The sequence below is a fragment of the Mytilus edulis genome, chromosome 6 (assembly GCF_963676685.1).
Source record: "Mytilus edulis chromosome 6, xbMytEdul2.2, whole genome shotgun sequence".
Classification (NCBI taxonomy): Eukaryota; Metazoa; Mollusca; class Bivalvia; order Mytilida; family Mytilidae; genus Mytilus; species Mytilus edulis.
Window position 1 is genome coordinate 84,528,316 of NC_092349.1, and position 15,758 is coordinate 84,544,073.

Consider the following 15,758-nt stretch of genomic DNA (forward strand, 5'->3'; position numbering starts at 1 on the left):
CTTCTCATTTGAAACTACAAAGCCTAATATTTCTAAACATAAAGTGAATATTCCTTAGGGTAATTGGTTTATAAATTGTATCAGAAATTTTGATCTATTGACAAAGATAGCAGCCATGGCTAAAAAATAGAACATAAGGTTAAAAAGCAGTTTTGGCTTTTATCTCAAAAACAATATCAATATAGACGTAGGACTTATATGATGTAAACGGACTGTGGAAGAAGTGTGAGTGCCAATGAGACAATTCTTTATCAATGTCAAAATTTGTTAAAAAGTAAACCATTATAGGTCAAAGTACGGCCTTCAACACGGAGCCTTTGCTCATGCATTAAAGCAATCTTAAAGGGGTCCAAAAATAACTAGGACAGGTGAAAACTTATGCAGCGAGTTTCAACGTTTTAACAGACACTAACCTTCTTCCTCACCTTGGTGTTGTAACATTACAATAAAGAAAGACACACTATAAAATATCAATCTAAATAGCATAGCTTTATCCCGTATAGCATTATTCAGCAGAGGTGTCTTAAACTATGACAGTAAATTTGTTTGAAAATATTTGATCTAATTTAGATTAGTTATAAAAACAATATTAACTACCTTAACATATTTGTAAGTATACGCAAATAGTAGCACCTCACTTCAAAAGCAAGTATATAGCCTTGCATGATTCTAAATCTCATATGCTTTTGGACTTTGACCTTTGATATATGAAAAGGTAAGTAACTATTTATCATCATTTTATAATTTCCATCAATCGTGATTGTCTTGTTGTTCTATTTGTATACGTTTATTTACAGTTACTTTTGATAAATAGAACTACATACTTTACTTAGCGTGCCAATTACATCGCATTTGCGATCGTCAACACGTAAACTACAGTTCAGTAATTCTTTATTCAGTTTTCACTTCGACCATCAAATAATTGTTGTTTCTGACGTATATGTTTGTTATGATTTTCCTCAGTCTTTTACATTAAATTATCCGACTGACAAATCTTCCTCCTCTGATTAATGGTCTTAAAATATTTTAACCAGGTCCCCGACGGGCCATGGAATACATTTGATTCTAATAAAAAATATTCAAATGGAGCAGATGAATCTGAATCTGATTCGTCAAATGACTCTGAATCTGAATCAGACCTACATGCTGTAATGATTTCTAATATAGTGGCTGTTTTAAGTATGTCTATATCCTGTGTATAGTGCCATATTAAAGCTAAACATACGACGCATTGTGTTTTAAATGTATTGTTTTTCTTTCTACGCCCAGTATGCTTTATACCATTAAACACCTTACACGTCGCATCCGGTATATTGAGTTTTTCATAATCCACATTTGCTAAAATCCACTGAACTAGTTTAACATGTCCATGATAGCATGCCTCATTCATTAGATGCTTAAAGTCGATGTTCTTACAAAATCCTTCCTCGAGAAAAAACAGTATTACATTATGTTTGTTCTTCTCCGTTAATTCGTTTAAAACAAACGATAAATCAATTGCTTTGTCATCATGGTCAAGTAGCTTTTGAAACAAAAAGTCTAGAAGTATAATGTTATCATATTCCAATGTTTCTTTCATTGAACTTGTTGGTGATACTTCTCTACACGCGTGAAGAAAGGCTTGTCTGATGTCAAGCTGTTTGTTATCAAATGTATGAAATATATACTCCAAATGAGAAATTCCTCTCTGATGACAACAACTTATTAAAACTTCGTTGATAGGAATTTGTTCTTGAGGAAGATTAAGAAGAATCCATGCCATTACATTGTTATTTTTTTCTTCCTCCTGACATACATTACTCACTAATCTACCAATATCTATAGAATTTTGATCAATTTCGTTCCACAATAAACTCAAATAAGTTTGAACATCCTTAAAATCTTTTAAGTCATTGTGATACACATTATATCCTGAAACTGCTGAAGTGCATGCATTAATCATTGCTTGATTCATGTCCAATGCAAAGAAATATTTTCTTAACATCTTAACGGTTTTAATCTCAGCATTTGCACACGCTTTGTTTAGTATCTTTTGCTTATCAAATGAGTAATTACTTTTATTTTCCAGAATCCAGTTCACAAGAACATAGTAGTTATATTCTAGAGATTTGTTCATTAATACTTGTATTTCTTTTGTACTAATTGTATTTGAATATTTTTCAAGTAGCGAAACAACTAAATTGCACAAGGATTCTTTTCTGTACCTGTGCTGCCAATGATACCAACCCACACTTAATAACCTCAAGACGGCTAACTTAATATCCAAATGTTCTATTTTAAACTGTTTAAGGATCCATGTTACCATGTTTATGTTTCCATATTCAGGATATAACCTCTTGGATAACAACTCATCAAAATAATCGTCACCATAATCATATTCATCATTATCGTAGTAATTAATATCAAACGTTGGAGGACGACCACTACCATTTCCACATGCTAACATGAGCAATGTATTTCCGTCCAAAGATGAATACAAATTGCAGGTATTACATATGCACATTAATAAGCCAAAACTTTTTCTTTCGTAAGCAATATTTACTATTTCCTGTATTTCTAATTTTTCCTTTGTATCTGATTTATTCCACATAGTTCTTACTATTTTTGATACCATAGTAGAACATTTAGCATTATAGTGCATAGTAACAGATTTTAAAATTTTCCTTTTATCTAAACTTGCTATTTCAATCTTGTTTAGTATGCATTCTAAAATATCTTGTTTTGAATGCTTCAAAGCTGAATCCATAATACTATACACATCCAACATAGTTATTTCTATATTTTGAACAAACCATTCAACAATTTTGAACATTCTAGAATCACTTGCCTGTTGACATGCAGCTTTTAAATCCAACTGATCAAATCCAAATTTCCTAACAATGTATTTTACTATTTTCAACTTTTCAAACTCAATAGTTGGTCTGTGATCATGCCATAGAAGACGTCCAACCCATTGTCGGTCTGTTGTCATACATGCTGAAATTATAACTGACTGGATGTCAAGTTTAAATGGAAAATTGCAGTTTTCCATTATTTGATGAACAAAATAGAACTGTCCATTCCGGGAAGCCAAGTTCAATATTTTGGTATTATTTACGCAAACTGGTACGAAAGCATCATACATATGATCAGGGACACGAAAATTCTGCAAAAATAAAGTAACAACAGGAAACAGTTCTGTTGAGGTTAAGTCAACTTTTTCAAAAAGAAAATTAAGAAGTTTTTGGTTATACGGGTCTTGAGTCAAATGACTTGAGCCATATTCATTGATACTATTTTTCCAAAAAGATAGAACACAGGAAAAAGCATCAACTGTTTCAAATCTAGATACAAGGTACTCCACTGTATCAAACATAAGATATTTGCACGCAATCTGTAAGATAAAATGTAGATCATCTAATTCCTGGTCATCAAATCTTTCTATCAGCCACTTAAGTGGAGCACAAGATAAGGATGGCATTTTTCGAAAAAGTCTTTTGTCGTTGACCTCTTGTATCCATTCATTCCTGTATACCATCTTTAAAAATAAATTACTATAAAATGGAGTCTGATTGTATTTTGAAAGTAAGAACTCCAACAAAGGTATATTGAATAGCTCATATGCTTTCCATATACAAAATATAAGAAAAACACATGTTTTACTAGAATCTTTTTCATAAGACATGGAAGTTATTGTTGGTATGCAGGTTAATATCACACCTTGATCAAGTAAAACAGGTATTTTGTTTTCTTCTATTATGTCCAATGTAGTTTTAACACTTCTTACAACATGTTCATCTTTAATGGAACAAATCGCATATAAAGATGTTATTAATGCAAATCTCATGTAAACTTTAGTTATATAGTTGTTGCTGGTTTTAATTATTTGATTATATGCTTTCAATATAAAATCAAATGAATCTAATGTGCCTATGTTGGCTACAACATTAAGTAAGTGAGCAAGAAAACATTCTTTCCTCTTCTTGTTTTTAAAATAACTGTCAAGCCTATATGTATCACCAGACCTGATCATATTTTCTTTATGTATATCTTTGATATCTTCCTTTTCTAAAGCTTCTAATAAACAAGGTAATAGGAGACGATATTTTTGTCGGAATATTTCTGTATTACTTAAGTCACTGACAAAAGAATGTGGATACTCTGCAATGTAACACTCTGCTAATCTATCGGCCAATAGTTTATAACTGTTAGTTGGAATTCTCAAAACTACCTCTCCGTCTTTTTCTTTATACGAGTCTGGTTTTACAATCTTCAGGAAAAATGACCAGCTGATTAAAGGTATGATTTTATTCATATTTTCTTCATCAACCTGAGCAAAAGATATGATGACACTTTCCTGGAGTGTTGGATGGTGTAATTTGTAAGATCTTTGGTTTGGGATATTTATTAAATAACTTGCTTTGAGTTCCATAACTGCATCCGCTATCTGGAACTTTTTCAGTTTCATTGTTGCTCCGTAGATTGCATCAATTATTTCTGTAATCTCTAAAACACATGAGCTATTATCAGGGTTAATACAGTTTTCATTTATTGCTGTGTAGACAATAACAGCATACTGTATCATAAACTTCCTGAAATCCTCACCTTTACATCTTATTGCCCTTACTTCTTCTAAAATGGATTCTGTTGGACTGTCGAAAAATTTGCTTCCAAGATAAAAGTATTTGTCGTTATGAACGAACTGATAAATTACTAAAGGAAATCCTTTGACTGGATTTTCATGAATTATAATTCGAACTTCAGCAGACTTTAGAATTAGATCACCATTGCAGTCTACAAATCCTTTTCTTTTTATATACTCTGATTTACGAACTGTTTTCATGTATTTTGTAAGAATCATTTCTTTCTCGTTCGAGGTAAGCTTATATTTGTCGGAACTTAAATCAATAATGTCAAATTTGAATAACCTATGATCGTCAAACAATTCTTGACATTGCCGTTTAACAGTATCTCGGATTGTTATAATGACTTTAATATTACCTTTACATACATATGCATTAACCTTGTCCAGAATTGGTGTATCTTTCTCTCTGTTATAAATACAGTTTGTTTCACCAAATATGTCATCAAATAAAACCACAATATTGTCTTCTCTACTGACCATATCTTCCCATTCATTCAATGTATTTAACTTTATACCTTTGTATAAAGCATTGCCAGTACAAAACATATGTAGGACATGGCGACCGGTCCGACTTTTTCCAGTACCTGCATGTCCTGTTATCAACAAGACTCCATTTTGTTTCAGCAGTAATAATCCATCTGAAACCACCCTAGTAACCACGAATGTATCTTCTTTTAAATCTGCACCAATAAGTGCTTTTGTATCTCCTGAAATATTCAAGTATACATTTTCAAATGTGGCATTTTACAAATAATTATCAACCATCATGGTTTTAAATCATAACGTAAATAACTACCAATTTTTAAATCATATAATAGTCACTTATGTGTTTAACAAAAAACACATTCAGCAAACAATGTTTTAAGCATATAATAGTCATAATTAACTATATAATATTAGAGATACCTAAAAATGAGTTAGCAGTGTTTTGGTATGAACATGGTTTTGCGTGTTTGTTTGTATATTTCTAATACATAAATTATGTAATTGTGCTCGAATTATGAATGCAAATGTCCAACTCAAACTTTAACCTTGTTATAGTTTTTATTCACGTCAAATAATAAGTCAAATACAAAGTAGGTTCCGTAAAGTCATATGGATTAACAAACAATTCATAATTACCTTCAAGTCTTTCTTGTTTTGTTTTTTTTTTACCTAGAAATTAAGAGAAAAATTTATCTTTTTGTTTTTATATTTCCTTTATATGTACAGCGTATACACATCATTTTTGCACATACATAAATGCATTCATTAGGGTCGACATTACTACATTTTTGAAATTAGAATAAGATGTTTATACACGTATAATGAGTTTGATTTTTGTACATATCAATTGTGTTCTACTGATCTATACTATACCAACTACAGAGGTGTATGCTGTTCCAAGGCTGGTTCAAGAATGATACATTTCTTGATCATGCTAATATAGAACTAATACTGCATTTTTAAGTAGATTTAGAACAAGATAATCCAATATTGATAGAGCTTTACTACATAATGCATATGTTTGGTACTATACAGAAACAGGATATGCCAACCATAATATTCGTCGTTTGTAAAACCAACCAGAGCGTATTACCGTAATCACCACTTAAAATGTTTGATTATCCCTTTTTCATGAAATTATTGTTACAGATCATGGACAAAATTGATACTTAACCTATCTTACCTGGTATGTCACCACTATCATGCTGTTTCTTCTTCATATCTTCAATGTCTTTCGCAGATGTTGCAATCTGTTCATCATGCTTTGCCAGCTTTTCATCATGTTTTGACAATTGTTCATCCTGTTTGACAAACTGTCGTTCAATTTCGGTAAGTTTTTTGTTATATTTGCATTCTTGTCTTACTAACAGATGTGTTAAATTAACAACCTGATTCTGTGTGTCCGTTGCTTCATTATGTTTACTTTCAATTGAACTATTTATTTTCTCTATTTCTTTCTTACATTCTGCAATCTCATCTGCACATTTATATATTGATTCTTTGTGAGCAGAAAGTTCTGCAGCATGTTTCTGTGTCTGTATTCCTTCTTTCTGAAGGGAATCAATGAGCTGCTGAATTCTGTCTTCCTGTTGCTCTTTAATGGTCTGTTGATTCTCAACCACAACCTGAAGTTTGTCAATCATTTCTCTGTTTTCTTCAATATAATGTTCATTAAGTCTTATTTTGGTTAAAATGTCTGTTAGGGACTTGTCTAAAATAATATGTTTTGTAGACTGGGCTTCTATAAGCAGGTTACTTCCACCGAGACGTCCTATAGCCTGCATTAATAAAAAAAAAAACACGTATGAAGATATTTTTCATAGGGTGTACCAAACATAACATTACCTTAAGCCTTGGTCACACCTAACCGGAAAGCACGAACGGACGCCTAACGGATGAAAATAAAAGTTGTCCGTTGACAAAATTGTTATCCGTTGGGAGTCCGTTGATGTACTGACGAAAACAACGGACGTGTAACGAATGCATAACGGACACACACCAGATATGCAACGTACGAGAAACAGAAACGTACACGACAGAACGGATGCGAACGTACATCCAACGGACGAATACAGGATAAAACGGACACCTAACGGAAGCGTACCGGATAAAACGGATTAACAAGATATACGGAAAAAATAAAGGCGACAAAAATAATACAGGAAAATCGAAAAAAATAATCAAAATGTTTCTGTGTAACTGGTTTTGGTTTGTTTTTTAAACTGCCGTCAAAGGGCAGTGTATGGCCTGAATAAGAGCTGCTTGATTGTGAAGACGTGCCTTTACTCTAAGATCGATAATAAATAATAAGAATTCATTAACCTTAAGAAAAATGACATACCAATAATTGGCATTTCTGACGCATAATTTTCAATTGGCATTTACCCGTTTCAGATCCGTTCATCGTCCTTTTTATCCGTTATACGTCCGGTAGAAGTCCGTTTCTCATTCGTTCAACATCCCTTCCATCCGTTAAACGTCCGGTAGAAATCCGTTGGTGAATTTATCTTCTAGACCGGACGGATGTTTAACGGAGACGTAACGGATACAAAACGGAAACGAAACGGATGAGTGCCGTACAAACCGGACACCTAAAGGATGTTCAACGTACAATTTATCCGTTGGACGTCCGTTCAAAGTTTTAAACATGCTCAAAATTTTCCACCGGACAGAACGGCCGTCGACGGATAAAACGTACCCTTAACGGACATGCAACGGATATGGACAGACGTCTAACGGATAGGAACGGACGTCTAACGGACATAAACGGATTGTAAAAAAAGTTATCCGTTTGGCGTCCGTTCGACCTATCCGGTCAGGTATTACCGAGGCTTTACAAATGGAATATATCTATTCAAAGATTTGTGCAGGAAATTGATACGGGATATATAAGAATATGATGAAAACATATAGCAAAACATTTTTTGGCCAAAACTGTTTGTCTTTTAACGATGACGATCTAATTAAATTTGGTATTGTTTAAATATTCTGTCTGGTAGGTCTATATCCTCTATTCAGTGGTGACATTTCCATTTGCAGTTTAGCAATGACTAGAAAAAGTCACCGTGGACAACTTGTATCTGTAGAAAAGTTTCATTTATCGTTGGCATTCGTGGTGTCATCTGCTGTAATTGTTCTTGAACAATGAATTTAGATAGAAGGTAGGGTGTGACACATAAAAAATTATTATCGCAAAACAAATCCAAATTCAACTTCCAATTTAAAAAAGCATAATTCTAACGTAATCTATTTATCCATGTCGATATTGATAATGCATATCAACACGTTTATTTAAACAGAGAGAACTATCTTAGGATAAATAGGTGTAACAACGTGTTAGAAATAATATTGCAAAAGACTCATGCATTATTGCACATTTAAAAGTTGAAAAACTCAAGTTGATATCAGGCACATTCTCACTCATTGTAAAAGATATTAATATAAATGTCTATACAGTTTTGAAAATGTATCACAGTACTTTGATGGATGTTTTAAAATCATAAACAATTGTACCTTCTTTATTGTCTGCTCTAATAATGTTAATTACAAGACAATAGGTAAGTTCGTATCCCTTTTTCTAAGATTGTAAAGTGATCAGACCCCTCAAATCGTTTTGGGTTTATCAATTAGCATTATATCGACGTTTTGTAGGGTAATATACATATGAAAATAAAAAGTATTATGCTTAAAAATAACAATTATATTTTGTATCTGTGATTCTACATTTTTGAATCATTTCCTCCCTTAGATTTGAATATTATTTGCTTTAATTTAAAAATGGTAACTGAGATTTTGACTGATTGGCAGTCATCTTGAAAATGGCCGCCATATTGGATTTTTCCGGTTGGGTCCATAGCTTAAATTGACAACAATATATAGATCTACCATTGTGCAAAGTTTTATGCTTTTATCATCAAACCCACAATTCTTTTAAAATTATGCACGAATCAGCTGGACTACCTTGCCTTGAAATCAATTCAACACATGCAACAAACATGAATACAATACCCCACCTTGTGCTGATTACAAACCAATAGGGAAATTTCCCATCATAACATCATGTGTAGCCCATTTGAATCTCCTTATTGTTGACTTAAAAATCAAATCAGGGACAATTGTAAATCTCCATCTTGTGCTTACTTATTTTTGCTTCTTTTTTGTTAACTCGAGCGTCATTGGTGAGACTCAGGGTGTCTCTTCTATACAATTTTATAACCTGGGTATATCAGATAATTTTAGATACTTACACCCTCCAAATCTCCCCAGTATTGAATAATATCTGTAGGCGACAATATTCCATCTTTACTATGGACTGACTGGTTTCTGTACCATTTAACTCTGGCAAGGTCTGCACCTGTACTGGTATCTCCTGGTAGTGGTAATTTATCCCAGCCGGTAACAGGGACCGACTCGCGTGGTATCACGTTCCGTAGAAGGCATACTATCAATGTTGTATCAAAGTTATCTGATAAAACATTACTTGCTGTAAAAAAAATTACAAAAAATGTGACAGTATCAAGTTCGAAATATCAGATATATAAATATGCATTCATAATTACAAACAGAATGTTCCTCTAAAAATGTTTATAAATCTCATTAATTAAATTTCGCCTTTTTTCAAGTATATATAATAGCCATCAATAATACACAATTACAAATGCTCACATATTTTTAATTGACAGTATCATTTTTATAATTTTTAAATGACTGTATACAATTATTCATTTTGTAATATACGGTGAATTTAGACGTTATTTGTGCTACAGAATTTGTCGACGGATTAATACTTAATCAAGCAGGACTACACATGCCTATGAAAAATGACCTCAATCTTTCTACAATAAGACTTTTAGTCCGGATTTGTCTACAAAATTATCAAATGACATACAGATTTAGTTTAAATATGTGTTGATCCGCCCATAAATAATAATACTAGTCTTATAATTTTCACAATCAAATATCAAAGTATACTACATGTATATTTTAATATTTCAAACACATATAAGAAGTTTGCAAATTGAGGTTTACAGTAAATGGAAAAACTAACACCTTTTCAAAGAATCTGGTGGAAAGTAAAGGTTACAGTAGCATACCGTTGTTCATAGCTCAAACATCTATTAAGAGTAAACAAATCATGGTTACCAGGAAAACAAATTCGGTTAAAATAAAGACGCAAACTGAATCCAAACCTCTTTTATATTTTCATTACGAAATAAACAAGCTTTTGAAATTGAACTGTTGACATAAATATATGTGTCACGTTTTGTATTTTCTCAGTATATTGCAAATGTTGATTTTGAAATGGCAATATTGAAACATTTGAGAAATATATGTCAATCATTCAAGAAAATTAACCGTGACTTAATATTCTTGACCAAATGGTCTTCATGGAAATGCAGTATGGAAATGCCGATCTAACTGTATATAGCTACATGTAGCAGTTTCGATAAACAATATCTCCAATTCCTTTGCGATAGTAGTAAGGTAATGTTGCAAATTATAGGTAGTTAAATTACCAGATATGATTACATGTTAAATGATAAGTTTGCTGATCCATATGTTTGTGTACAAATAAAATTGGTGTGTCAACAATGCTCTTTAACTTCGTGATTTTTATGATATTTAAAACGTTTTTGTAAAGTTCGAGGAGCACTAATTAGTTTTTTGTAAACTAAAATTATGTCTGGCGTACAAAAATTCGAATCCTGGAATCTTCAACGGATTTATTAAATCATTTTTTCTTTTGTTCATTCCATTATATTCTTTTATAAAAAATATCATATCTACAATATTTGACAGAATAGTCCTATAAGGTAATTTTCGCTGAACAAAAAAGGAGTACAATATACGTGTCAGTTTGTTAAATTTAGATTATATGTCTACAACACAATACTAACGAAATTTATTTCCAGGCATCCCTGTATCAAGTCAGTCTAGCTGGATTATACACAAAATTGCTGTACGTTGTTGTTCTCTTTTTAAAAGGGTCGAGTGTTGAATACCGACAGACCGATTAGAAAATAGTAGTGTTGTCAACGGTTAACCGGTTAACCGAATAATCGGTCGAACGACCGAATACCGAATACCAAAAACGTTAACCGGTTAACCGGACTTTTTTCAATTTTGACAGATTTGATATAAATTTGTATTGAAATCATTGAATAGTTAGGTTTTATTTAAAAATTATCGTCTTGATAAATAATTTTAAAGATCAATTGTCCAGTAAATTGATTGCTAATGTTAATCCTATACACATAGAATTAATTAGAACTTGTCTCTCAGCTCGGGGCAGGATCTTAAAGTAACATAATTAGTATACCTGTTTTTTTAACAGAAACTTTAAATCAGTAAGCGATTAAATTTTACGATTTACTTCATTATTTCGTTTCTGATCTAATATTGTGTAAACCTTCACCTAAATGTACAACCTCCGTCGCGCAAGGCTTAGTCTTACTTTAAACGAAATGCTAACTAAAAAGTTGTGAAATGCAAACCAATGTGAATGTACTCAATGTATACGTGATAGTACGACTAATATGCAAACAAAGTAAAGAAACGGTGACCTATAGTTGTGAAATTCTGTGTCATTTTGATCTCTTGTGGAGAATTGTCTCATTGGCAATCATCTTCTTTTTCATAATTAATCATTTAAATTGAAACACTCCACATCATTTTCGGTCAACAAGTGAAAAGGAAAGAATAATCAGTTTCAGACATATTCAATTTTACGAGATCAAGAAGTTTTTTCTATTTTGCAATCTGAAGTTGGCACAAACCTATAGTTGATACGGTATAGTTGATTATTAAAAGTCAAACTTCGCCAGGAATCCTCACAGAGTCACAGACAAGCCTTATAACAAAGAGGACAAACTTCAATTCTAAAAGCGTAAATTTATGACTTAGATGAAAGGTTGTCAAATTGACACTCATACCACATGTTATATCTATGTGTAGGATACTATTGATAAGGCTTTCAAGCATCAACTCAAACTACCGGTTAACCGGTTAATCGGTCGAACGATTATCCGAATAACCGGTTAGGCAAAAGTGTACGCTTTGACAACACTAGAAAATAGATAAGTTGCAACTTACCATTACTTGGGTATAATATCTGCTGCTGCAATTGTGTTATAAATCTAAGTCCTGTCAACTTTGCTTTACTATTAGCAAGTTCAGTGGCAAGTCCAGCTGCTGGATGAACATAATCAAAATATACCCTGACAGCCTTTGTTGCAATCTTAAGATTCAGGAAGTAAAATTTGAGGAAGTTTGACTCTTCTACTGTTAGACTCATGATGGCTCCTCTAGTAGTATCTTTTTAACTTGTTATTTTTCATAAGTGTTTCTATAACTGGCTACAGTGCTGTGCTCTAGCTTGTCGCAGCTCTGCAGCCAGTTTGATGTGATGATTCATACTACATCTTAACTGTACGAAAAGATCTGTTATCTGTTAAAAAAGGAGATGCATTATATTCTGTGTAATATTCTGTGAGGGTTCTTTTATACTGTTAAAAAATATATACAGATTGTATATGTTTCACCTGTCATTAGTCTTGGACCTGGAGTTCAGTTGTTGTCGTTTGGTTATGTGGTTCATAAGTGTTTTGCGGTTTTTTTTATTTCTGAATCAGACCTTTGAAGCCTTACACCAGAAAACTTTGTAACAAACCCAGGAACAAATAACTAAAACAAGAAGAAATGTCCATAAACATGGTACATAATTGATAAATTATTAAGAAGATAAAACGGAAATTAAGAAATAAAATGCTTTTCGTTCACCAAAAAAAAAAACACTTTGAAGAGCTTGTACAAAGAGTAAATACAGGAATGTAAAACAAATACTATGACATTGAATTAAAGGTCTAGTTCAGACCTTTAAAGCATTACATCAGACAACTTTGTAACAAACCCAGGAACAAATAACTAAGACAAGAAGAAATGTTTATAAACAGGGTACATGACTATGTATTTAATGATACCACAGACTATGGCCGTGTCCACACCAAACGCCATGTACAGTAAACATGATTACAATTAGTTTACTGTAATGGTCACTGGTTTCACATTAAATTTGTTCACATCTATACACCTTGTTAAACTACCTGTACATCAGATTTGTTCACATTAGTAAACTATATGTCAGTTAAACGTTCATTACACAGAACCCAATGAAAAGTTTTCGGACAACTTGTGAAGCAGTAAGGGAACGATCATTTGGCTTCAAAAAAGGCAGGATGGAAATATTCCGATCCCAATTTGAGAAAAAAAATCTGGTCATACAGATCATAAAATAAAATATATTCTGTATCAAGAGTTTCCCCATACATAATAGTGTAACATATTGAAATAAATATTTGATTATCAGCATCCAAAAAAAACCGGAATAAAACGTTCGTGCGAGAAAATATCTGACTCAAATAAATAAAAAAACTTTTTTAAGTTAAGTGGTTGCTCCTTTATGAAAGCCATTTGTTGATTTACAGTAGTTTAACGATACTACAGATGTCTCGATTACGCATTATAAAATGTAGGATGCAGCAGCGTGCTTACAGACGAAGAAAAGGGATTGAGATATTAGGGATCACTTCATTTCTTTCTTTTCTGTTTGTTTCATATGGTATTACTTCTCCAAGGAGTATTTAGCAAAGGGAGGGGTAATGGTTTTTTTTTTAATTTTAAAGTGTTATTTAAAGGATCTGAGATACAAGACAAATGCATCATGAGTGAATCGTTGTTTTAGTAAAGACAAAAAAGACAGTGGCAAATATTTCTGTGTTCGTTACGTCAAGTCGACTCGGGAATACCTTTTAATAGTCATTATGTGTCGGGTAATGATAATCTAATTAAAAACCGATCTCTCATTGCTCCCGTGTTCTGATATGTCGCGTGGGAGATCTAACGAAACCGGCTTTGAGGTCTCATGTGAGTGAAATAAAAGTTATGAATTTATAATGATATGCAAATGAATTGACAACCTATTAATAAGCCAATCAAAAAAGTTTTTGAACTATTTTGACTGAAGATCGTCGTAAATAAAATGAGTTACATCCCTTTACCTTACGTTACACTTTCAAGATCGTGGAAGATTCAATTTCATTGGTCAAAAAAGACACACCTACGAGGTCACATGTGACCTCAAAGCGGGTTTCGTTAGATCTCCCACGCGACATATCAGAAACAGGAGCGATGAGAGATCGGTTTTTAATTAGATTGGGGTAATGATGGCTTTGAGTTTTGATAAGGGTTAATAAAGCTGTACTTTTATTATTTTTTAACAAATAAAGATATCAAGTTTAGACAAATATTTCTGTAAAGAACTTTATTAATAATTGTTATAAATATGAATCTTATTCAAAAATCGTTTCTTCCTTAAATATACACGGTAAAACTCAATGTCCTAAATGCCTAGTTTTGTGTACACTTAACCTACACAAGGCCTACATTGACTATCGACTGTGTGTAGGTAAAACATGATTTAAACTACATGTAAACATTGAGTTTTATCAATGGGAACGCAATTGTGTTTAGTTTACGTGTGAGTTACATTAACAAAACACCGAGTTTATGTCAATGTGAACACGGCCTATGTTAAACACTGGATTTAATTCAGATATATTAGTGTTAAAAGTTATAAGAAAAAAAGAAGAAAAAAAGACTCGATAATCCAAATTCATACATACAATCTAAAGACTGGATTAAATATTTCTTGACATCTTATTGATAATTTTCATGACAAAAATGTAAATGTCAATCCATGTCTTGGTAATGAAATCTAAATCACAAAACAAACATAAAGATCCTTCTCTACAAACATTTACATATTACATAATGATATATAAGGGTTAAGGACTTTTTTTCAAATTCTCATAGAAATGTATAGAGACGTTCATTTGACAGTTAATGCCCGATGGTATTAGTAAATATGTTCCCAGTTATAGTTAGAATAAAACGATTCTGTATTTTAAGCCATTTTGTTTTTACACGAACGAATCATTTGCTTTTTCATTTAAATGTGTGTTGGTATTTGCAAATTTCTAACAGGTTAAAATAGTCTTTCTCAGGAATGCATGCAGTTAATCCTCGTTAAACGTCAATTACCTTTTGTATTCAACGATGTTATTTTATCACTGACTCATACCGATGTTGCTGGAATGACACGTCCTACTTTCGGCTTACGTTAACGAATACATGTCTGTTTGGACCAAATACAAGCCGGACTAATATATGAACATCTCAGTCAACTTTTAAAGCCATCTCTGACCAGTTTAAGGACAGATCGTAACATGCTGTATCTGTATAACGAGTCGTTATCTTGTTTGCACTTCGTCATTATGATATGATTGATACCACAAAATGACCTTAAATGTATATATATATATATATATATATATATAACATATATATCTACAATATGAATACGTTTACATATCTAGACCAAACAGCTTTTGATACGCAATTGTCAAATTTGCAATATACGTATTTCATTTCAAGTATGATATATTGTAACTTTTTAGATTATATCATAACGCATTGGAAGTTTAAGAATGCTCTTGTAATTTTACGAAGTCGTTAAGAAATAGTTTAACTCAAGCTATTAATAGAATTATTTACTGGGAAGATATAATTAATCTGTCCGTGATATAGATTA

General features: G+C 32.2%; 2 protein-coding genes across 2 annotated transcripts; both read right to left on the reverse strand.

Moving 5' to 3' along the window:
* Window positions 1–588: 588 nt before the first annotated feature.
* LOC139526697 (uncharacterized) lies at window positions 589–6,043 on the reverse strand. The gene is made up of 3 exons (XM_071321858.1): window positions 6,031–6,043; window positions 5,747–5,779; window positions 589–5,331 (listed from the first exon to the last, which is right to left on the reverse strand). The coding sequence occupies exons 1-3, from the start codon at window positions 6,041–6,043 to the stop codon at window positions 968–970; spliced, it is 4,410 nt and encodes a 1,469-aa protein (XP_071177959.1). The 3' UTR covers window positions 589–967.
* A 236-nt stretch (window positions 6,044–6,279) lies between these two features.
* On the reverse strand, window positions 6,280–15,350 carry LOC139526698 (transport and Golgi organization protein 1 homolog). The gene is made up of 4 exons (XM_071321859.1): window positions 15,209–15,350; window positions 12,203–12,557; window positions 9,358–9,593; window positions 6,280–6,888 (listed from the first exon to the last, which is right to left on the reverse strand). Exons 2-4 carry the CDS (start codon window positions 12,402–12,404, stop codon window positions 6,280–6,282), a joined length of 1,047 nt encoding a protein of 348 aa, XP_071177960.1. The 5' UTR covers window positions 12,405–12,557; window positions 15,209–15,350.
* Window positions 15,351–15,758: the final 408 nt, after the last annotated feature.